Source organism: Danio aesculapii, chromosome 14, assembly GCF_903798145.1.
Source record: "Danio aesculapii chromosome 14, fDanAes4.1, whole genome shotgun sequence".
Lineage (NCBI taxonomy): Eukaryota > Metazoa > Chordata > Actinopteri > Cypriniformes > Danionidae > Danio > Danio aesculapii.
In genome coordinates this window covers 28,445,886-28,471,586 of record NC_079448.1, presented here as the reverse complement: position 1 = coordinate 28,471,586, position 25,701 = coordinate 28,445,886, and the positions used below count along the sequence as shown (strand labels likewise).

General features: G+C 34.7%; 1 protein-coding gene across 3 annotated transcripts; it reads left to right on the top strand.

Annotated features, from left to right (window-relative positions):
* Nucleotides 1-692: 692 nt before the first annotated feature.
* smad5 (SMAD family member 5) lies at nucleotides 693-24,618 on the top strand. Of its 3 annotated transcripts, none has more exons than XM_056472057.1 (8): nucleotides 693-814; nucleotides 889-974; nucleotides 9,232-9,990; nucleotides 13,576-13,833; nucleotides 17,234-17,344; nucleotides 19,051-19,272; nucleotides 22,146-22,402; nucleotides 23,894-24,618. In XM_056472057.1, the coding sequence occupies exons 3-8, from the start codon at nucleotides 9,588-9,590 to the stop codon at nucleotides 24,035-24,037; spliced, it is 1,395 nt and encodes a 464-aa protein (XP_056328032.1). In that variant the 5' UTR covers nucleotides 693-814; nucleotides 889-974; nucleotides 9,232-9,587; the 3' UTR covers nucleotides 24,038-24,618. The 3 variants fall into 3 exon arrangements, with proteins under 3 accessions (XP_056328032.1, XP_056328031.1, XP_056328033.1); XM_056472056.1 differs by having other exon boundaries at nucleotides 886-974; XM_056472058.1 differs by lacking the exon at nucleotides 889-974.
* Nucleotides 24,619-25,701: the final 1,083 nt, after the last annotated feature.

Here is a 25,701-nt window from a genome sequence, read left to right as displayed (position 1 = left end):
AGATTTAAATACAGTTATAAACACATACACATTATGCAGGTGTATAACTAAATTTTACACATAATAATAATAATAATAATAATAATATAATTACAATTTATTTAATAATATATATGAATTAAACTTTCATATTCATTACAGATATGGGCTGTATAAATTAAATATTTTAATAATTAGATAATGTAATGATTTCTGTTTCTGACAATGACCAAAGCAGATTACCAAAAACTCATAAACAAACAAACAAACAAACAAACAAACAAACAAACAAACAAACAAACAAACAGACAAACAAACAGACAACAAACAAACAGCTAATTAAACAAACAAACAAACAAATGCATAATGAATGAATAAATGAATGAATGACTTGATAGATCAAGATAGAACAAATGAGGATTAATAATAATATTAAAACACACTAGAAAAAATAAAAACAACAACAATAAACTAAATACTGCGATAGTACAAAAAATATATAAGTTATATTTATCACTAACAGTTACTTTTGCCTCTCATCTAATTAGAGCAGACATTTACTCTTATTATATACACTAAGATGCTCCATTTATCCCAAACATCTTTTGATCAAGTGCATCTGCGGGCACTCGAGCTGCTAACAGAAGAAGAAGAGTGGTTGGTTGTCAAATGGGCGGATGGATATGCACTAATGCACTTCGCCTCCAGTCTGTTTGACGCCAGGAGGGTGAGAGACGAGGGAAAGAGAGGCAGGAAAAAAGGAAAAAAAACTCCTTCATGTCGGTGTCTGTAAAACAGAGCAAAGGTCGACAGACGCTACAGCATTTCATGAGAGGTATGTAACCTAATGATAATACATCTAACCGATAAAGACGCTTCAGCGGTAACTTATCAACTTTATTCCAGCAGGGATGGTGGCTTTTCCGCAGGGAGGTGTTGAGAAGTGATTGAAAAAGTTTCCTTGCAGTTTTTTTTCTTCTTTTTGTGCGAATGAGGTGAGGAAACACATGAACAAAGTGTATTTACATTTTCTAAAAGCAACATGTAAGATACTTAAAAATAGTTACAGAGCCTTGTTTGGATGATGTATTGGTTATTTGGGTAATTAAACCACAAACTGCAAATCTAAACTGCTAACTGGCTATGTAGCACCTGGGCTAGCTCTAAGTTTTAACACAATAGAGAAAACCTAAAATGTTTGAAAATATATGTTTTTGTGATTTAAGAAAGTTATGCTAACGAGTAATGTTATCAAAAGGAAATGCGTTTTTGACTTAAAAAACAGTTTTTAACTTAATCATACAAAGTTGTGGCTAATGTAACGTTAGCTTAGCTTCAGTCCTCGTTTATAAGCAAATAACGTTAATGTTGTGCGGTTTGATGTTAAATTGTTCGTGCTTAAGTACTAAACCTCTGGCAGATGAACTGTACAACTATGTGCTTTAATAATAATTGGTGTATAGTTAAAGAAAGTGACTGTTCACATTCTTGTGAGGAGAGATGTGCGTGTCGTGGCGTGTCTTACTGGCTGTGTCTCAAACCCTAGTGTGCTGCCCAGTCAGACAGCGTTTATGGAGGCAAAAACTTAGTGTTATGTTTTGACTAGAATCTTCTAAAGGTGCATTTGATGGACAGAAATGCTGTCTATATAGTCAACTCATTCGGTTTTGAGGGAAGTCGTTGTGCGTGTTTGATTTAAACCCCTAGATGGATGTCCAAACAGTCCATCTGAGGGCTAAAGTTTGTTTTAACTTTTTGTTTAACTTATTGTGTTTGAGCCTGTAAGATGAGGTTTTAAACATACATCTTTGTGTGCAGTTTTTGAGATTATTTATGCATTCTCCTGAGTTTTCCAAGCATTGATCAACCAGTTGTGTAGGACAAATAGTGGTAAGGAGATGTGTGTTTTTTGTTTGTTCAAGTGGTCCAAGAGTTGTTTATAGCTGTTTTTGCTGTGAAGTGTTGTAAATCATTGTAGGTTTAGAGCTACAAAAGCACCTGTGCCTCCTAGCATTGATGCACCAACATGCTTGCTTTTTTGAAAGTCTGTCCTTTTAGTAGAATCTCATTTGAAAAGCAGCAGCTTGTTTTTGACCTTGATGCAAGGGAGATTTAGATTCGGTCAGCTTGTACCATGTTATCAAAGACTGAGAGCCTTCAAAGAGCAGCATCACCTTGTTACTGGCTTTCATTCATCACATAATAAGATTATGATGATTTGTCACAGAGTAATGCCACTTGGTTATAATAAAACTATGCTTGCAGTTGTTTTTCAAATGTTTTATAATTTATCTGTGAAATACCACATGCACTCCAACGCATCGTTGACTTTGATGTAGAAAACATGAATGTCACTTTCTTTTAGGCGGGATACAAATGAAACAGTCTAGACCATGATTTACAGAATACAAGACGCCAACTAAATTGCTGTAGTTTATATACACCAAAAACAAACAAACATTAGAATACATATTTGGAACAAGAATCGTTTGATGACAAATCACAAGTTTACAGTGAAGCCCCGAAGTACTAATTAATTGTCAATTTAAATTTGTATAATTTGTCTATCAATTAAACTAGGTTTTGCACATTTGTCCACACTTAATTAAAATATTTTTTTGTATGATCATTTATTTTTTTATATTTTAGTGAGTACTAGATATTTTATATAGATAATGGCAATTTTGTTTCACCCATAATTTCACACACCTTATTTGAAACAAAGTATTTTACTTGCATTTAAATTGCTTTTCACACATACAAATTTATTCACAAAATGTGTACACATTTGTATAGATATATTGTGGCCACCAAAATCTGATGTCTTTTATATGAAAAACACATACAGTTGAAATCAGAATTATTATTAGCCCCCTTTGATTTTTATTTATTTATTTTTTATTTCTTTTTTAAATATTTCCCAAATGATGTTTAACAGAGCAAGGACATTTTCACAGTATGTCTGATAATGTTTTTTTCTCTTACGGAGAAAGTCTTATTTGTTTTATTTCGGCTAGAATAAAAGCAGTTTTTAATTTAACAACCATTTTAAGGTCAAAATTATTTGCCCCTTTAAGCTGTATATTTTTTCGAATGTCTACAGAACAAACAATCGTTATACAATAACTTGCCTAATTTAAATGTCACTTTTAGCTTTATAGAAATGTCTTGGAAAAATATCTAGTAATATATTATTCACTGTCATCATGGCAAAGATCAAATAAATCAGTTATTAGAGATGAGTTATTAAAACTATGAATTTTAGAAATGTGTTAAATCTTCCCTCCGTTAAACAGAAATTGAGGAAAAAAATAAACAGGGTGGCTAATAATTCAGGGGGACTAATAATTCTAACTTCAACTGTACACTGTAATTTGCTCAGCTTTTTGTTTGTTTTCAAGGTTAAGAGATCTCTTCTCCCCAGACTGATGGTTATTTTTGATGGTTAGAGCTGTCTTGTTTTAGTATTTGGCTGAAATATGACAGTCATATTTTTCTTCTGCAGTCGTTTCGGAGTCTGTTCTTCGCACCTAGTTTTTGCAACAGCAGAATTCATTTCCATTGAGGCTTTCTGAATATCTGCCAACGTGTAACATCTGTCATATAGATGTTCGCGTGAGCGCTCACATCTGTTGTCAATCTCAAGCTACGACCTGATCCTGAATAATATCGATTGAAATGAATGTGCTGCGCTAAATATGTATATCTTCAGAAAACTTTGTAACATCCAACTCAGGGAGAACAATGGGGTGGCAATTGTTCATGTATAGCAAGAAGAAGGTCTATCCCTATTTGTGTCGATGATGTAAGACCCTAGGGATAAGGAGACTGGATGGTGTCAAGCAATTAAACAACCCCCCTCTGAACGACTGCATCTTTGTCTTGGATGGGTGTGACGGGTCTCTTCCATATTTAGAAAAAGATCAATTGTCTTGTTCTGGGCCTTCTTTTCTGATTATGATTGTAAGTCTGTGCTTCTTTAAAGCTTTTAAATGTCACTGAAATGTTAGATGGCTCTTTCAATCTGGCTATTATTCCTAATTCTATGCGTAATTTGATTTTAAGGATAATGCATTGGCTGAAACCCACTAGAGGCATTGCGACTGCTTGACAGTTCTTGTAATAAATCAATTGATCCAGCAGGGAGTAAAAGCACCTCTTTCTTGGTCTGGAGCTCTATTAGTGTCAAAATGTGACTCTATTATGATTTAGAAAGCTGATTTTGTGTGTAATTTTGCAAATGTCTCTGCTTTTGAATGTAAATCATAATTAAAAAGCAGCATTAAGATGCACATCTTCTGATAATCTTGTTGTGATTGTGATTAGCATCTAAACCTTATTTTCATTTTATGTAATGAAGCACGTCAACTTTCATTTTAAGGGCATATTAGTATTATGCCAAAAAACATTTTTTCTTCGGTTTTAAAGTCAAAAAGTCTTTCTCGCCATGAATTAAGAGCATCGAGTAAAAGCATTAAGTGCAAGGCTTTTGTGACTGCTAGAAAAATCAATATGGGTAATGCTTTCTGTGCTTCTCATTTTGCAAATGGAGCAGCTGAGTGTAGAGGCAGGATGGAGATAGGGAAGTGTGTGTTTGTGTATTGAGCTCCTATATTGCTGATCTGAGTTCTGTACTTCCTATTGTTAAAGCTTTGCTATCATCAGTCCCTCGGCCATAAAGACAGAATGTGCTGGTTACAAGCTGATTGCTCGTTTCTGCTGATAAGCAAGGTGTTTTGGAGTGTGCCCTCCCATTGTGTACAATCACTGGATGATTGTAAGATGTTTAGGTTATTGTTGCCGTTTAGAATTTTTGCCAGTAGCTATGTTTCCAACTTAAAATCTGAATTTAAAATGCTTGCTAAAGTTAGAATAATGCATTAAATTGACTAAAAAGTACTGTTTCTTTCTGTGGCGCTAGTCTAATGTATTAATAATTAAGTTAAATGTTTTAATTAAGTTGGAATCTGCTGTAGTTCTTTTTTTCTTCCATTGTAAATGTGATATGCCTCAAAATGAAAGAGGATGCATGCACTAGTTTCTCATATGTTATCTTGAGTTTGGAGGAAAAAAACTGTTTTCGATTTTTATCTTATATATTATCATTATTATTTATGTATTTTACCTTGTATATTATTTATTGCTGTTGATTACTTTTAATTGTTAGAATATTTTATTATTATAGAAAATTGGTTTTTATAAAACGTGGTAAAATCTATCTATTTTTATTTTTTGCCATGACATAGCCATAGAAGTTAAAATGGCAATAAAATTAAAACTCTCTCTCTCTGAGTTTGGATGAAGGTGTCTGATTTTCTTTTTTTATAGAAAAATTATGCTATCATAGGTCTCAAACTCGATTCCTGGAGGGCCGCAGCTCTGCACAGTTTTTCTCCAACCCTAACCACTTACAGCTGATCCAACTAATTAAGGTATTCAAGACTACTAGAGACTATTTTGGAGGTGGTTGGAGCTAAAATCTGCAGAACTGTGGCCCTCCAGGAATTGAGTTTGAGACCATTGTGCTAGATGATTCTAAGAGGGAATTATACAATCAGTTTAATGAAGTAACTTCAACAATGTATCATTTGAGAATCGATATCGCAATGTGTGTGTATCTGCAGCAGTCATATCGCAGGACTAGAATATTTATTAAAGATTAAAAAAGCTAAAGACATTAATAAATTCTGTTTAAATTATTTATAAAATTACCATATTATTTTACAAATATTTGTAAAAATTTGTATTTTGATTACTGTTCAGAAAACTATAAACTTTTTGAAAGCTTTTTACTCTGTGTTTATATGCTAGTAATGTATTATATTTTATGCGGATGCACTGCATAGAAAAAGTCTTGATCATACCAGTCTTTCCAAATAGAGCTATTCAAATCATCTGCTAAAATTATATGTATATCGCAGCAAAACAAAATATCTAAATGTCAGATTTAGCCAATATCGCGCAGCCCTAATTGAGACATTTATTGATCATTAATACAGAATCTGAGATGACTTGGATTGGTGCACTGCACTGTTAATCCTGTTATTGAAGAAAAAGTTAATATTACCTTTTACATATTGAATTTATTCAGTATATTTGTTTCCCTCATTGTTCACATATCCTTTTATTGGATGAAAAGTACACATTTTTTAAATGTAATGTGTCTATGCATTTCCTTTCATTCCTAAAATGTGCATAATAATTATCGGTTGGATCAGCTCTTAATCAGACTGTATGGTAATGTAATGGATCAGTTTTAAGTCAAGTTTAGCTTTATTGAATATGTGCTTTGCAGAATATGTGGTGTAATATTGATTGCCATATAAAAGACTCCTCTGTACAAGAACACCCAGCTCACTGTTGAAGTACACACTGTTTTTAGGTAGGCTATAGCTTTAAGGGTCTTTTTTTATATTTCAAAACAGGAACTGCGTCAGTGACAAACAGGGTATGAAGTTTGCACCTGCCTTCTATGAAAAATGGAAACTTTTTCACCTAATAGTGAGCAATTTTGTTTTGACAACTGTAGTCTATGTGATGGTCACTGCTTGAGTTGAGGTTAAATGCAAACCTCAGAATTTCTCCTTTTACAGTATTGAAAAACATATAAAAATTTTATTGAGTATTTTATTTTAGTATGCGTTTTAATGATCCAAGTATTTAATACTAAAACTTAATTTTTTAAGAACTAATTGATCTTTTTTTTTTCGTTTATGCAAAAGACAATGTCTGCTGAGCTTTAAAAAGGGTCGATTTGCATTTAACAGATTATATTAATGATCAAATCAGTGCAACGTTAAAGACAATGTTTGAATGGTACTGTTATTAAAACACCCCTATATTATCTTCCTTTTATCTGATGAGCTGCAAAATATGATCTGTTATTCTGGTGAAAGACAGGGGCAAATTAGTTAAGTCTTGTCTTATTAATGTTGGGGCTCATATAGCTCCTGCTTCTGTTGCATACGTGGCTGTACGCAAACAGAGCCTGAACAATGTAGGAGCAGTTCTGGGCAGATTATCTATGAGGAATTCCATGCAAATTTCAACTTTGCCATGAGGAAAATAAAATTTTCACCAAAACCAAAAATTTTTTCTGTGTTATCAAGTATTTTACAAATGAACTGTTGCTATTAATCGCACCTTTCATAAAATTCCTGATCCACTATTCTCACTTTACATAAAGCATAGTATAGTTTTGAAAGAACGAACACCGCAGTGGTCAGGGAGTGGGAAGTGCTTTGAATAGTAACATTTTGTGCCGAAGAGCCAATGGGCTGATGCTTGGCAGCTGAAGAGGTCAAGGGGAAGGGATGTGGCTACAGGAAGTGTCTCTTAGAGGTCTTGTATCCTTTTTGTCCTGGTTACACTTGCAACTTTTTTCAGCAGCTGTACTCGACTCCCACTTGCTCTCGCCCAGGGAGATCCCAGGGTGGGGCAGCGGGAGGCTGTTGCTTACACATCCAACACAATGACTCTGTTGTACTTCACCATAACACATGGCAGATGGGCGCATCCTAACAGTTATCTGCAGGACCTCAGATGTTTGTGTGTGAGTTGTTTTTAAATAACTGAATAGGTAGCTTTTTGCGCACATCCTTTGCACACTTTTTTTTTTTCATCTTGTCTAAAGAGCTTGAAAATTATCATTGTGGTCACTGATGTTCAGTTTAAATGCTTAAAGTGGTTCAATTGTATTGTCCAAATTGGTTACAATCAAAACTGTTTTTGATCACTGTGAAGAGCTGAATTGCTGTAGATTAATTTCTTGTCTTCAATAATGATTTTTTACTTTTTCAGTTTTCAAACGTTTTAAATTAAATGTGTGCAAATGGACAAGGAAAACCATGTAGACTATATCTTAAAAAACATGGCCGGAATGGTAAATAATCCAGTAATCCAATTGACGCAATGCCACTGAATTTGTCAAATTTTACATGAATAAATCCAATATTCTTTAACCCTTTAACCGCCTGCTCTACCGAATGGTTGACCATATTTTCACTGTTTTAAATAATGACTGGTAAAGTCATTAAAAGAATGATGGTTTTAAATCATGGCTTACACACACAGCATTGTTGGTTTTCAAAAAATCTAACAAACAATCCTGGTGCATTCCTACACTTGATTTTGGTTTTATTGTAAAAAAGAAAACGTGTTAAATGAGAATTTTAAATGTTGTATGTCATACTTAAAAAAAAAAAAAAAAAAGACGATTTAGTAATTAATGTTCTATTTTGAACATGTATAATTGGTCTTGCGCTTCATATTTTCAGATTTTTCATAGTAGATGTATTAATTCCGGTACTTTTACCATATCATGTCATGTCAACCGTTTGGTAGAGGTTGATATTTTAGAAATTATGGGATGTGTTGAAAAAAATGCAAATGCAATTTATTTTTCTTGATGGCACAGTTAAAGGGTTAAGGATATTGATGGAAAGATGTTCTAATACTATTGTACAGTACAAATATTTGACAAATTTATAATGATGATAAAATGATTGAAACTTGCTTATAGAATAATAACAAAATTTAAATTTACTTGATTCTTCCATAACAAAAACAAATATTTGCTAAACATTTTATGCAGTTTAACCCAATGAAAAATGTTTCAGCCTGACAAAGCTAGAAAATGTACAATAATAAAAATAACCATGGCATTTTAATGTATTATTCTACAAAACAATACTTTTAAAATTAAGCTCGCTTGTATATTTAGGCTCTCCTGGACCCTCGTAATTCAAGGGTAACAAGTAGGTCTTGATGGACTGAGGCAAAAGAAGGACTATCTTGTTTTTTCCTGTTGTATTTAGCCAGTTTTAGCCTGGCTTGCTTGGTTTGGTACTTGTGGAGCTGCTCATCGATGGATTTGCTTTTCAGTGTTTGGACTTTCAGCAGTGAAATTTAAACCACACTGAAATATCCGAAACTGAACTTCAACTCTGAAAACTGGACTGACAATTTACTTTCAATTTACTAGAACTTCTGTGTTAAGCTGCTTTTACACAATCTATGTTGTAAAAGCACTGTTGAAATAAACATGAATTGAATTGAATTTGTTGATTTAAGAAAATGTGGTCAACTTTCAGGGTCATATATTTTAATCCGCACTCACAGAATTTTTAAACTAGAATTAAAATATTGGAAAATCTGTTCAACTCCCTGGAAATGTTTTCATAATGAATAGATTATGCATGTTTTATTTCCAAACTGATATCGATTTCTCTCTTTTTTTTTCTTCTTCTGCAGGTGGACTTTGAAGTGTCAGTCTCTGACTACAACCAATATCTGGCATGGATTAGTTTATAAAATCTCCTAACTGCCTCATCGTGTGTTTGCAACCTTGATTCCTCAATTGCCCTTTACGCTAATTCTCGCAGTAGTTGTGACCCAGTTCCTCCCCCGGCTTCACTGCAGGCCTTCCTGAGCCCCGAGTACCAGCAGCTGCGTCCTGCTTTCCACTTCCTGTCCTTGGTCCTGCAAGGCTAAGCCTGTCCATTTCCCCCCCTCCCCCCTGACATACACAAACACACACATAATCATCTTCCTGGCACACCGCTGGCCGAGGACGCTCCAGATCCGGCTTCCTGGTGCAGCCCAGCACTATGACCTCCATGTCTAGTCTGTTCTCCTTCACCAGCCCGGCAGTGAAGCGGTTGCTGGGCTGGAAGCAGGGCGATGAGGAGGAAAAATGGGCGGAAAAAGCTGTGGATGCCCTGGTGAAGAAACTGAAGAAGAAAAAAGGTGCCATGGAAGACTTGGAAAAGGCCCTCAGTAGTCCTGGGCAGCCCAGCAAATGTGTGACCATCCCCCGGTCGCTGGACGGGCGGCTGCAGGTGTCCCACAGGAAGGGCCTCCCACACGTCATCTACTGCCGCGTGTGGCGCTGGCCTGACCTACAGTCCCATCATGAGCTTAAACCGCTCGAGGTGTGCGAGTATCCATTTGGCTCCAAACAGAAAGAAGTGTGCATCAACCCATATCACTACAAACGAGTTGAAAGTCCAGGTAGGTTTTACTGATATGTTCAAATTACTACTCATGACATTGCTCCAAATTTTTCATCACATCAAGATTAATATTGACATCTTATAGTGCGCAGCATAAGTGAGTGCACCCTCTTGTCAATACATCAGACCCCCTAGTTTTTCCACGATTTATTTATTTTTTGCTTTTTAAAAATGACAGATTTTATTGTGATAATTTGCGGACAATTTTGTTATTTAAAAATATATGTATAAATAAATATGTATATATGAAATCTTCTTTACCATATTAGGTAGCCTACTATGTTAGCCAACAGGTGCAATCTGTCACAATGACATCATAAAAATAAAGCTTCTTTATTTTGGTCTCTTGTCAAAACAAATACACACCTCCCCCTTCCATCTAATGATTATGAGGGCGCAGGTGACGTCATTTTTCGAGAGACGCTCAAATACATCATGGTTACTGCGTATGCAACGTCTAGAAAGTCATGTAAACAATTAATTGCTATTAACTGAAATAAATATAATTGGATTATATTGTTTGGAATTGGATGTTTTATGAGATTATTTTCATTTTTGTGATTATTTTGCGTTAAATTAAAAATTTTGCAGGATTATAAAAATTGGTAACTTTTTTTTTTTTTTTTTTTTTTGGATTCAGCGATAGCGAAATCGTGGAAAAACTAGGAGGTCTGATATATTTTGGTGCATTTAAACAAAACAGTTTAATTAAATGGTTATATTAAATACAATTAGTTTAGTCACCAATCATCATTATTATTGAAAGAAGTTTAATTTTAAATGAGATACAAAATTTGATATTTATGATTTTCTGGATGATTTTTTCCCCTCTATAATTAAAAAAATTCCCTAACATATTATTTTGGGTGAGCTATTTTAAAGACTGTGATCCTAAGTTTTTGTTAAATTAGCTCTAGTTTCGGGTTTGTTATTGATCTGGTCGGTCATTAAATACTGAGTATCTGCTGATACCGAATCCCGAGTTTATAATTGTATATTTTGTCAGGAATGTGTGTTTGATGCAAACTTTCAAGTATATAGCTTATTACAATCAATTCAGCGTATACTGAGTTGGAGAAAGTAGGGCTGTGTCATTTGGGTAAATCGGTAGATTTTTCTGACTGATATTGCAATTTTTGATTTTATAAATATTTATATTAATGTATATAGCTGTCTATATAAAAATAGCCTAAATATGTGCAGTCATTGTACACTTGTGTGTGCTTTCACTAACAGTCAGCTCTATATATTCATTCTTATGTGATATTTTTTGATTTAACAAAATCAACCGATTTTGTTTAAAAAAAAATTTTTTTTCTCACGTTCTTGGTCAGTATTGCTACTACTGTAATACTACTACTGTATTGTAGGGCTTCGGAATAATACACATGCTGCATTACCTGAACTGATTGGTTTAATTAAAAATACGGATTGTAACACATGATGATTCAGAATATCTGCTATTCCCACCTAATACAGAATAAACTAGCAACAAAGAATATGATTCTCTGTGTAAGTGAGCATGTCTTAGGGAAAACAGAGCTCTTAGTCAGTTGGTACAGAATCAGGTGCTTTTATTTATTTTTTATTATGCATTAGTAATTTACAAATACAGCAAAAACAGGCAACAAACAAAAATTCCAAAGATAATTAAAATTCAAAAACAAAACAAAAAACAAAACAAAAACAAAAGGAAGACATTCAAGAGACGCCATAAACAGATTCATAATAACTTACAATAGACAGAGCTTTTACATTTTTTACAGCTTTGAGAGACTTCATTAACAGAATAAGTTCGTTGTTTGTTGACAAAAACCTTGTATAAAGGAGATTTTAAAAGTCTACATTTGTGGATAAAGAATTTACCATTTAAAATAATAAATTTAACAAAATTGTTCATTTGTTTATCACCATTTTCAAAATAACAAATAATTTCTTTTGCATTCAATGTTATCAACATATTATTTTTAGCCGAATAATCAGAAAAACTGTCTTTCCAAAATAATTGCACTCTCTGACAATCAACAAGTAAGTGACATAAGGATTCCTCACTGTTTTTACAAAATGAACATTCTTCCTCAATATCTGAAAATTTGGAAAGTAACACGTTGGTTGGGTATATTTAATGTAAAATCTTTAAATGAATTTCTCTTTATTTGAAATGCAAAATTTGTATGGCAATTTTTTCCAATTAACCTCCCATAATAACGAATTCCAATAAAATTTCCCTCTTGGAATAACTCTATTTTCATCATTAAATACATGCCTAATGTCTTTGTTAGTATTTTTTTTGTCAAATATATTTTTACCATTTATCAGGAAATTACATTCTTTATTTTCTATCTTATAATAGCTTAAATGACTGCACATTAACTTAACTAGTCCCGAGGGAATCAGGTGCTTTTATGCCTGGTTTATACTGTACATGTTCACATCACAGGTCCACACAAGCATTCCCATTAATGTGGTTATGGAATTTACAGTGTGTCAGATCTACTAATATGAACAGGAATAGTCTCTCACGCGGTTTACGGTCAGTCTGTTGAAGAGCAGATGAGGGATAATATATCTGTTCTAAACTCAAAATATATGTCATTTTATATCATGCCCTGCTTCACAAGACACCATCATTACTCCTCCATGCTCTCCTGTTTGTTTTTTGTTGTGGGCGTTACCTGCGTTTGAGTTGAGTAATGCTGATTGTGCAGAACGAGGGGTGTGCTCTCACTCTATTGGCTAGTAAGACCCACACAAAGAGGACAGTCAAGCACATCTGCTCATCTTCTTTTTGACCTTGACCTGTGAGTCACACTAGTTTGATCTGGCTTTGCTTGAAGTATAGCTCACCCGAAAAAAAAAAAAAATAATATTTTGTATTGTAAAAATAATTAATCAATAATTAATAGATTTTTTTTTTATCCAGCGATATAGATCGGATAGATCTATTTTGAATTAATGTACATTACAGAACATAAATGTGTTAACCGTCACTTTTGTTCTGCCCCCCCTCCCAAATATTTGATACGTTTGTTTTGGGTTTTTTCCACCCGAGTATCGTATAGCTGTATGTATGGCTGCTTTTTTTCTCCCCTGATGAACACTGAACAGTATTAAAATCCTCAGACTGAATGCACGTCACTAAATTCTTATCAGTTTTTCTGAGAAGCTGAAGATGTCTTTGCAAGCAATCAGAATAACAAAGAATTGGACAACACTTATATCCCCAGTGAGGATACGTGTCCTGTTATTTCCTCTGCAGATCCAGTGGTATAGTGCGTGTTGACTATCAGATATCCTTTGCCTCCTGAGGCCTTCTGATCTCTGTAACCTCTGTTGCCCTCAGCTTAGATTGAGATGTACACTGTATTGAGCCTTTCAAGGGCAGATATCACATGTCACTCAGGAGAGAAAACACATTTCTGTTGAAGCTAGAAAACTGATCTGTTGTGCCTTTGCTATTACCTTGGAGCCTGAGGCAGCCAATCATCGCACAGATGTCAAGGATGCTGGATACTTTTTCACCATTAATATTTAAATCAGCATGTCAGAATGATCCGTTTCAAATATTGTCATCTTTTCTCAGTACTTCCTCCGGTTCTGGTGCCGCGACACAGCGAGTTCAACCCTCAACACAGTCTGTTGGTGCAGTTTCGCAACCTGAGTCACAACGAGCCTCATATGCCTCTCAACGCCACCTTCCCAGAGTCCTTCCAGCAGCACAGCGGAGGAAGCTCCTTCCCCATCTCTCCAAACTCACCCTACCCTCCGTCTCCCGCCAGCAGTGGCACGTACCCCAACTCTCCTGCAAGCTCTGGGCCATCCAGCCCCTTCCAGCTACCAGGTACATAAAGCAACACTCACAGTACTGATGGATCTTTTGGGATATTTGTGCTTGTGGCAGACTTGAGATGCTCCGATGTTGATTTATTTTGCGTTTGGTTAGAAATATAAAATAAGATCTTAATGATTTACCTTAAGTTATGCTATGTAAAACATACTTATACAAAACCAAAACAGTAGATTAGTTAAATAAAAATTAAAAATTAACCCTTGCCTGTAGGCGCCACTTATCGGGCAGCAGAAATAAGGGTGTTGCTGTAAACAAATTTAGTATGTATTATACAGAGGTCATCTAAAAAGAGAATACCAACATCGTCTAAACTTTTCTGAAGACTATGGGTTCTTCTTATCGATACTTCAATGAAACCTCCCCTCTCCAGTTCTGTTTTTTGGACTCTATTGAATTTTCGTCTATATTTCTAGCATTAGGAAGATTGAAAGTCCATATCCTTACATACAATAAAAAAGCAGATGCAAAACCCATCTAAATACACAAAGTGAAGCATATGTGTAGTACGTCAAGTTAGGGCTGCACGATTCTGAGTAAAATGAGAATCTTGAGTTTTTTTTTTTTTTTTTGCTTAAAATCAAGATCATCATTTTCTCAAGATTCTGTAGGTGTAAAATAAAGGTTGATATTAGTGGGCTATTTTTATTGTAATTTCTCAAACCTATGTTAAAACAATAATAAAAATATTAAAATGCTGCATTAATGTTGTTAACAATAATGTTGGTTAAATAACACAAACATGCTAATCACACTTCCCGCACGGCTCTCAAACGATCGCTCTGCGCAACAAACTGAATGTTATTTACAACTTTGTTACCCGTTATTCACAGCCAGGTTCTGTCATTGGCGGGCATGCGCGTCCTCTCGGTAGTTAACAAACCGCATGTGGTCAGCTCACGTGTGATTTCACGGACCGAATACATCATTACATTGACAAAAATACAATTTTTGGGTGAATTTTACCTCATAAAGACAGTATGGGACAGTTAGAGGTGTCCATGTTGCTGTGAAGACTTGTACAACGACTGCTCTCCTGACCTTAAAAATATAATTGGCTGAATCGTAGAAATGCTGAATTAAAATCGTGTGTAGGGTGGAATTGAGATCGCAATCTTTTTCCGATTAATCGTGCAGCCCTACATCAAGTACAGATTTTTTTTCTAGCTTTAGATGAAAGTTCTCACAAATGAAATTAATATTTACTATTCCAACTATTTGAAACAAAACTCCAAACTTTCTTTTTACTTTTGTATTTGGTCAGTTTTCATATTGGCTCATATGTAAACATGAGCTATAATGATAACTGGCCAAATGCAAAGGTAAAAAGAAAACTCTTTTTATTTAACCGCACTTGTTTATACCACAGGAACAGTATAACAGAATATTTTTGCGGTTTTAAAACCTTGACTTTTCCAAACCACGGTATACCTTGAAACCAGTTATCATGTCATGCCTAGAACAGAGATCACTCGTTTGGGGGAAAAATGTTTCATTCTGATTTCTAGCTAAAATTCCAGTCAGTACATCTCAAGCTAATGTGATTTTCTTTGTTGTTGTGATCATTAAAAGATGCATGATGCTGAATGATAAACCTTTGATATGACCGTTAGTTGTGTAGTGTCGATTGCTGTCAGTAAACAATGGAAATGCCAGCTAAGCAGCACACCAAAGCCCAGTGACTTCTGCTGTGTGCCTATCACTTGGCACCGGACCGCACTCCCTCTGTTCCGTATCAGAGTGATTTGCTGATGCCTGCATCTGTAGGCTGGGTGCGCTCAGGCAGAAGGACAGCAAATGGTTTATAGCACTGTGGGTTTGAACTGAAGCTGGTTTTATTCATAGCAAGGGCTAGATTCAGTGCAATAACACTCTCAGATCTGCCTTAAAGAAGCGGTTTAATTTTTGACATATGAGGTATTTGATGGTTACATTGTCAATCTTTTTGTGACAACCTCACTATTAACCACACATGGTTTTAACAGCATCAACAGTCAAACACTACTGCTCAGAAGTTTTTTTTTTTAATGCTACTTTTTATTCATTGAGATTTGCAAAACAAAAACCCCAAAAAACATGTTTGACATAATTTAGTTCTAGGTTAGCCTGATTAAACTATTATAAAGTATTAAAGCAATGTAAATTGTAACCGCATTGAATAACAAAACACTAATAAAACTGACAATGGAAAATTGCAAAAAATAAAAGGATTTAAAATGTAATTATTAAACTACGGTATTATTGAAATAGAAAATTATTTTTGTTATATTTTTCAACATTGTGTTTGTATTTAATGTAAAAGTTCTACTGCTGTAATTATCTGTTTAAGTCGTGACAGAATACAGTTTCTGGGTCCAAGCGGCTACTCATTTCAATTGAGGAAATATTCGTTTATGAGCACTTTTTAGTTATATCACAATTTCAAATTACTTTCTTATAAAATCATGGTTTATACAACAGTCTCTAGACTTCCTGCTTCACCAATATATTAACAAGTTAGTTAATAAATAGCTTTCTGGTCACTTGATATTAGGCATGGCTGTATATATTGCAATCATGATTTTTGAAAGTATTACATAGCCTTGTAAACATTTATTGGTACTATTTGTTGAGCCTCCCTGTACAGTTTAATCGAGTGCTCGGACCCAGAAGCTGACTTCTGACCTAACAAGTGGATTGTTTTATATTATTGTTTTTTTTTATGTCTAATTCAGTGATGACGATTCATTAGTTTTTCTAAAGCAAAATTCCAAGGGAAAACAGCATAATTTTGACCGGGGGAAAAAGACCAGACCAGACAAGCAATATGGCTGCTCTTTTTCATTTGGCTTTATTGAATTTGTCTGGAAGTAGTAATATTAACTTAACAAACCCTTTTATATTTTTCTTCTAGGGATTTTCGCCAAAAGCGTTTTTTTAAACTGCGTTATTATACTAGCCATAAATTGAAATATAATTTGCTGTTCTGTGGGACATTTAGTGATTGTTTATAGAAGAACTTCTAGGAGTCAAAGTACTTCATATGTCTATCCAAATAACAAACATCTGTGCTATGTCTAATTCACACTTGCGCTGATGATATCACAAACAAAAAGGTCCTGTTTCAATAGTTTTTGTCATTTGTATTTAGATCTTCAATATCTGTATGACTGTTCTGAGGTGGGTGTTTCATGTAAAGGGAGTTGTGAAATCTGACACTAAAAGGTTTCCATAAGATGTGAAGCAGCTTCCTGTAAAGAATCATCAGAATGAAGGCTCCAGGGGATTGCAGTGGAAGCCCATTTGTTTGCAGCAGACCTGATCATCTGACTCATTTTCTCTCTCTCTCTCTCTCTCTCTCTCTCTTCCCCCCCCCCCCCTCTCTCTCTCTCTCTCTCATGTGTCTCTTTACCAGCTGATACTCCTCCTCCTGCCTACATGCCTCCAGATGAACAGATGGGGCAAGACGGCTCTCAGTCCATGGAGACTGGTAGCAGCCTGGCTCCTCAGAACATGCCCAGAGGGGGTAAGAAAATTTTAACGAACAACCCATTCAAAAGTGATCCAGGTGTGTGTCAAAGGAAGTTAAGTAACTGCATGTAGCACATTCTGTAGAAAGTGTATGCACATGCATTGTTTTATTAGGGAAAGTGCACCTATTGCCTAATATTGAGGCCCAATTCTATTTTTGTACCCCTTCCCCATGGCCCTTAAAACCGAGGGCGACCCCTAAGAACCACTACAGCACCTGCACACATCATCAGATGTCATTGCGATCTCTTGCTTCATATGAGATCAGATGATTGAGACTGCTGTAGTTATTCCAGTTGTGCTATTTTTTTGGGTTTTTATAACATGATGATAAAACAGGAGCGCGGTTATGAATATTAAAACATGTGTTTGTTTGTAAAAATTTGTGGCTGGTGTATTCTGGGAATTTTTTCTTACCCCTTGGTTTCGAGTGTGGTTCGGAAAAATCTTCGTTCAAAGGGGCGTATACCCCTTGCCCTTAGCCCTATGCCTTTAAGCTAAAGAGAATTGGGACACCACTACCCCTTCACTAGAATGCACAAAACGAGGGGTAGGGGTAAGGGGAAGGGCTAAGGGGTAGAATTGGGATTGGGCCTAAGAATGCCAGTTTCTGTGGCACATTGTCACCGCCGGTATGACAGGATGCACAAATGGCAATCAAAAAAACCATCAAAAGCATTCTTATACACAAGAACAGGGGTTCCCAAACTTTTTCGTATGAAGGGCCAAAAACCAAATATCATTGAGGGCTGAAGGAAGATATTCCAAACTATATAACGTTAAAGTTGCCATATGTAACTTCCTAATTTATATTCCAAATCAAAGGTTACAATGGACCAACTTTGGCCCGCGGGTCCTAGTTTGGGCATCACTGCACCATACAGTTTTTAATGATAATTTTGTTTGAAAGACTATAGAAAGAATCAGTGATTGTTAGTTTAAAAGATAAAATAAAAATGCTTTTTCAATGCAACATAAGTTGCTTTGGATAATGTCAACTACATGCATTAATGGGAACTTAAATCTGCGGTAATTATCTTCTTAACCTTTTCATGTTATTGTTTACTTTATGTAATTAATAATTTAAATGATTTTGGATCAGAAGCAGTACAATTACAGTAATGAACCAAACAATGGACTTTTTCTTATCAGACCTTTTCTTATTAGAAGCAACTTTGCACTAATTTGCTGTAATTTGTTGGATTGGAGGAGGTCTGCTAATGTTAAGTGATGTTTTTGCACATTAAAATTAATCAATTGATTTAAATTAATCAAGAAATTAATGTTGTCAACCCAAACCCAGCAGCTATGTACAACTAGTTTACCATCTATACATTACATTTCAGGGGTGTTTTGCAAATGACTAGTTCCCTCTCAAAAGCACATTGTAACAGCATGGTACATTGGAAACATAACTTTGTTTTGTGACAGACCATAATAGAACATAATCTTACAAACTTCGTCCTGTCCAATATAGAAAATCACACCAACAACAGCTATAGTTAAAAATCAAAGTCATCATGACTCAGGCAACCTGTATCGCTAACACCATTTGCTTGCGGTAATCTTAAAGTCCCTTTGGCACAGTATCCTCCTGTAATCTCTTCAGAATGTTTATCTAGCTGATGTGCTGAAGTGTCTGTGCGAGTTGAAACAATAGATGGCTACAACTCAAGGTCTTGTTTTATTTTCCTCTTTCAGATGTGCAGCCAGTGGAGTATCAGGAGCCCAGTCACTGGTGCTCTATTGTGTACTATGAGCTGAATAATCGTGTGGGAGAGGCTTACCATGCTTCCTCCACCAGCGTACTGGTTGATGGATTCACCGACCCATCCAACAACAAGAACCGGTTCTGCCTGGGCCTTCTCTCTAATGTCAATCGCAACTCCACTATTGAAAACACCCGTCGCCACATCGGCAAAGGTATGCGTGTAGTTATTTTGCTCTATTACTGTGCTTTTTCGATTAGTCCTGGGATTGAAATATAGTGGAAAGTGACTTTTTGTTGCAGTGAAAAGTGCTGGGAGATTAACTGAAGACGATCTTCATCAGGGCTCTAAATTAACCTTTTTTTCTTGGTTGCACCAGTGTTCCTAACTTAAAAAATGTAGGCACACCAGCCAAAAAAAATCTGCATGCGCCCACCTGCCCTACACGCACCTAACTGTGCTGTTCTCACGGGTGGTGTCTAATATTGCACAGATAATATTGACTTATTACTTATTTATTTGCATATCCATCTTAATAGCAATAACAGTCTTTTTTAAAAAGTAAAAAATGCTCTTTGGTGATGGTGTACATGCTGACAGTTGCATGATAGAAAACATCGTGATGGTTAAATGGATTAAATAACATCAGAACATCTCATGCTTAAAATGTTTAGATGTGGCAAACACTGTTACCTTAACTTTGTCCCACCGGCTTTAGGGTGAATGGTCATTTAGTCATTTCATAGCAGACTTTAACCCAATGGAAGTCTTTTGTCCACTCTTCGAAAAGTGTAAATAGAACACTTGTTTAAGAACACTAATAAGATGTGCCATTATTTGTAACTTTTAGGTGGTTTTTAAAACATAATTTGTCCATGTTATTTTCATTCTCTCATATCTATACCTTTACATTTTCGCAGCCGTAACTCCGTCACCTGAAATAAGTAGTTAACAGCTGATATTAACCAATACATTTGCATTCTGTTCAAGAGCAGTGGGTCAATAAGAAGAGCTTGACATGTCAACTGTTTTTAAACCATTCCTGAGTGCTTCGTTTGGCATTTTTTTGGTGCAAAGATGCAGTCTACGTTAACATTTAGTGAAAACTGGTCGGACGGCAACAATTTTATGCACTTGCACAAATGCTCCCAAATATATTTTGAGGTCGCATAGATAATTTCGATTGCATATATGACAAAAACAGTTGCAATTTTGAGCCCTTTTGTTAGTAAAGCCAGATCTAGTAAATCTCTTGCACATGCTTTCAGATGGAGCAGCATTATTTACACAAAGTCGTTGTTTGCTGACAAGCTATGCAATGTTGCGTTCTTTGTGATCTACAGCTCAGTGTAATAGTGATGGCTGCTTTCGGAGCATTGCTTCATTAAGTTTTAAAAATGTAGTAGTTCTCCGCTTAGGGGTGAGCTATTTAATACCATAAAATCCACATGAAGCATTGGGTTCACTTAGATTGCCTCCCAGTGGCAAATCACTGAACATGTTTCTAGTTTTTAACTGATCTCGGGTCATTTTTGTGAGTTTGTTGATGTTTTAACGAGACATTTGTAAAATGAAAAGGAATAATTATAGTTAATAGTCTTTTTTTTTTGGCCTGTTTAGCAAAGCCCACAATGGAAAAAAATATATAAAAGTATGCATACACTTAATATTTTATGATATTAGAAAAGTGCATTTATAGTTTCTACTTTCAGTTTAAAGTTTGCAAAAAGTCAGTTCTAATGCATGTCTTGGTTGCATTTACATGTTTTGACCAAGTGTCCCTAGCATTTGCTGTTTTAAACGCTTTAAAACATTGAATAATTTGGTGAAGCTATTGGTTCAATTGCTTCAAAGCATTGAAAAGCTTAATTTCTTCCACCACTGCAGTGTAGAAGATGCTGCATGTGAGAATACCATAGATATACACATATTCTTACTCCTAACTCGCTTTATAATCCGTATATGAGATGATTCCATGGTCGCTTGATTAATAGTCATGCTGAATGAATGAAAGCAATTAAATCTTCTGTTTAAAATGCAAATCTATAAGGATTTCCTACATTTGTCCTTTGCAATCATTTGGAGTTTCTGCATGAGAGCACCAACTGACTTCAAAGGAAATTTACTAGTGGTCATAAAACTGCTTTCTTGACAAGATGTGCATGACAAGTGCAGTTTTGATCCATCACATTTGCGGTTTCATTTTGATTAATAACTCAGGCCTTAGTGAACAAAGTCAAACTCCTCCATTTATACTATGAATATCTTATATAAATTATAAATATAAAATTCAGAACATGAGCGAAACAAACATTAGAAATGTTGTTGTCAACTAACTGAATTTAGACAAATTAATAGAAGTAACTTAAAGTGAAATGTATAAATAAAAATGAATATTCTATAAAAATGCAGAAGACAGATTGGCAGAAAGTGTAATCAAAAGAAAACAATAAGCTATTCCAAATATATCCTAGTTACAATTGTAACCTAGTTGTTATTCCAGTTATAATTATTTATATAATTTTATTTAAATAACACTGCTTGAATTGTTTGTCAGAAAGTGACCTTGAATGGCATCCTTTTTAAGGTTGTTTTCCTTACGGCTGAGTGTATTGTGATTGGCTGTCCATGTCTTTTATTGTTTAAAGGCTGGAAAAAGCACTCTGAAAGAGATTTCAGTGATGATGATCTTCAATGCTGTGAATCTATAGAATTAGAGCAGTTATTACATTTTTATAGTTTTCATTTTTCTTTTGAATGGTCTTTTAGAAGCAAGCGGATATTATTTTCTGTGAGCTTTATAGATGATTCACGATAGATGTCATGGTTGAATAACGTGATAAGAACATGATTGTGTTAATTTTGTAATGATAGTCCCTCATTTCCACAGCTAAAACATTCTGAAATCAAACATGTTTCATTATAGTGGAGAAGCGTTGTTGGTTCTTTTTATGATTAACTTTTGACTTAAATCTCAGTTAAACCTACGTATATCTCTTTCTGATCTTGAATATATATGCTAAATAGTTTTTCTGGCCATGATGTTGGATGTACAATGACCTCTTGTATGCTGTATCTGACCCTCAGGTGTTCACCTGTACTATGTTGGAGGAGAGGTGTATGCAGAGTGTTTGAGTGATACCAGCATTTTCGTCCAGAGTCGAAACTGCAACTACCATCATGGCTTCCATCCCACGACTGTCTGCAAAATCCCCAGCGGCTGCAGCCTCAAAATCTTCAACAACCAAGAATTTGCTCAGCTTCTCGCTCAGTCTGTGAACCACGGCTTTGAGGCCGTCTATGAGCTCACCAAGATGTGCACCATCCGCATGAGCTTTGTAAAGGTACGAGCATCGCCACCAGTGGATAATGTTCAGATGCTCTGCTCAGATCAGATTAGGGCTCAGCTTTGAGTGTTTCTTTTGCATTTGTAACTAAAAGTAGCCACAAATGTTATTTTAGGAACTTGTGGGAATCTTTTGAAAAGATGTTTAGTAGTATAAAGTATGTTTTAATTGTCATTTTAACAAGACTTAAAGCTGACATAAAAATTGATTAGGCATGGGAAGATAAGTTTTCAAGGTTTACCGCGGTTTGGAAAAGTCAAGGTTTTAAAACCACCAAAATTTTCTGTAATACCATTCCTAAGGTATGTGTAAGATTTTTATTTATTTATTGTTTGTTTTTTAGGACAACAGTGTCTCCAGCAGAAAAAATATCCAAAGATGCCATTTTAAATTGTAAAGAAATCTGTGTTTTTGAAACTAATGAAGACAGCAAATGCTGTCAATGCTTCATTTGAATTATTTAGCCTGACACGTTTACTTCTCCAAAATAATATAAATCTTTAAAAAAAAAAAAAAAAAAAAAAAAAAAAAAAAATATATATCTATATATATATATATATATATATATATATATATATATATATATATATATATATATATATATATATATATATATATATACTTTTCAAAGGCAAAGAAAGTTGTTGTTTTTTACCCAGACATTGAAAAAGAATATATTTTAGAGCAGTGAGCACAATACCGTGAAACAGTGATATTTTTATCCAAGGTTATCATACCGTTAGAATCTTATACCGGCCCATGCCTAAAACTGATATTGAATTTGTAAATCTTTCAAAGATGTCAATCTAATTATGGCAATTAAAATATTCATAAAAGTTAAAATGCAAAGTTCAATTGCATAGCTTTCAAGCTTAGATCAGTTTCAAATAAATGAATTTAGCATATTTATGCAAAGAAATTGCTTGTACTGTTTAAGAATTATAGTGTTACAGTGTTTCCGGTATGGTGTTTTATTTGAATATATTTTACATGGTTGTAATATTACATTTATTTCACCTATTTTCCGATTTATCAGCCAGAAATAGTAAATCCTAAATATTTCAAAATAAGAGTTCCTTAGAATTGTTTACAATTAAGCTACAGATAATGCCTAAATTTGTTATTTTTGTCCGATAGTGGAACTTGGCCACAATAAAGTGTAATATTCAAAGTATTAGTTTAAATTGAGGCTGTGAGTACAACTGTAACACTAGCAACACCAAAAATGACTTCATTTAGTTTGTAAATGTTTACTTTGGTTTTTGAAAAAATGTTTCAATGTCAGACTTAATTATTATTAGGATTTTTATCTTAACATTAAAAATACACATTGAGGAAAAATCAAATTAAATAATCAGTCATTTGATATATTATTTCTAATATACACTTGTTGCTCCTAGTAGATCAAGAACCAAGTAGTATATCTATCCATCCATCCATCCATCCATATTGAATCTTCAATATTAAATTTTATTTATTATTTTTAAGGGCTGGGGTGCAGAGTACCACAGACAAGACGTGACGAGCACCCCCTGCTGGATAGAAGTGCATCTCCACGGCCCCCTGCAATGGCTGGATAAAGTTCTAACACAAATGGGTTCCCCTCTGAACCCCATCTCTTCTGTCTCGTAATGATGGGCTGACCTGGGAGGAGCTGTTGTTTTTTTTTTTTCTTTTTCTTTTTTTCTTTCTTCACTTTGAAAGAATAGGAGGTCTTAAGGGCTGAACTGTTTACACAACCTGCAGAACGTCACCAAACCCTGCAGCAGTCAGAACGAGAAGATGAACTGGGGCTACAAGCACATCTAGCATAGGAAAATTCTAGGCAGTGACACAAAATGGACTAACTACTGCTTTAGCAATTGACTTCATGTTTTGTTGTTTGTTTGTTTTTTTGCATACAGTTGTTTTAAAATGATGCTTGTATGACTGATTTTCTCTAACTGTAGGTAATCTAGTAGATGACATTGACATGCTTTCATGGATCTCTACTTCACATTACACCAGTTGAAAAATGCAATTGCAGTTTCCTAGTTCTATGAGAATCTTTTTAATTGCTATGTTGTCTAATCCTGTTATTCGCAAGGCATATTTTCCTTTTATGTTTACTGTTAGACTCAAAGCTCATTACAAATGTTCCCTTTTTATAGCATCTGTTGCCTTTAGGCAAATCAAAGTTACTGCTTTTAAATAAAGTTCTTTTATCTGATGAATTCCTGGTGATTTGACATGTCTTTGTCTTCCAGTATTTTATGAAAAGTATTTTTTCAGTATTTTGTGAAATTACTGATGTTGGCTAGTGCTCTTTGCATGTTTTGATTGGTTTTATTTGCATTAAGGTGCGTATGATTTTTAAAAAATATTTATATTTTTACATTTAAGCTTTCACTTTTTTTGGACTAGGGTGTTAATGTGAGTCCCATGATACATTACCTGCATAGTATTAATTGTTGCCTTATACTGTCTACTACGTGAACTTAAAAAGGAGCCTAGACATTACAATTATTTTTATAAACTTAAAAACAGCAGTGTCAAACTGGTCATGTCAGATTTTGGCAACTTGTTTGTCTGTTGTATCTGTTTATATCAGAGGACTCAAACCTAAATGATTTCTAGACACCGAAAGTGAGGTTTGGACCACCTTCGTGAGAGATTAAAACTCAATCCGTTTCCTTAACTATTCTCTTTCTCGGCCGCGCTCATGATACCTTGCACGAGCACCAAGCACGTTCTCGAATGAAAATGTAACCAACAGCGACCTCTAGTCACAGATTTCTGATGCATTCAAGAAATAAATAAAACGTAAAACTGAGCTAGTTTAGAAACAGTTTGAAATTGTATTTGAAAATCTCTTAGAAACAGCTGCTTATTAATTGAGATTTATAGGTACCTAATGCCGTCTATTGTTAATAAATATATATTTTTTCAAACTCGGCTTGGTTTTGGACATGGACGTTTGTTTTGATCTCTTTTTTTTTGTCGTTCTCACTGTTTTATTATTTTGTTACTCTTTGGTTTGCTAAATGTTGGTTGCACAATTGCAGTTAACGTTATACCTGTGCTACAATAATAAAATAAATTCTAAAACTATAAACGCGTAATGTTTTTAAACTTTGTAGAAACAAATGTGAAAAATGAGACTAGTGTGTGTTTTGTCATATTCATACCTTTGTCTCGGTCTGTAATTTTACCTCAGTATACTGGAAATGTCCATGTTTGTAAATGTGTGTGTGTGTGTGTGTGTGTGTGTGCTGAAATGCTGCCAACATTATTTTTGATCGTCATGAAATGCTGTG

Coding starts and splice junctions, on each gene's coding strand:
- smad5 (XM_056472058.1), top strand. CDS start 9,588: ATGACCTCCATGTCTAGTCTGTTCTCCTTCACCAGCCCGGCAGTGAAG. Junction 19,273..22,145: donor CCGTCGCCACATCGGCAAAG/GTATGCGTGTAG, acceptor TCTGACCCTCAG/GTGTTCACCTGTACTATGTT. Junction 22,403..23,893: donor TCCGCATGAGCTTTGTAAAG/GTACGAGCATCG, acceptor ATTATTTTTAAG/GGCTGGGGTGCAGAGTACCA.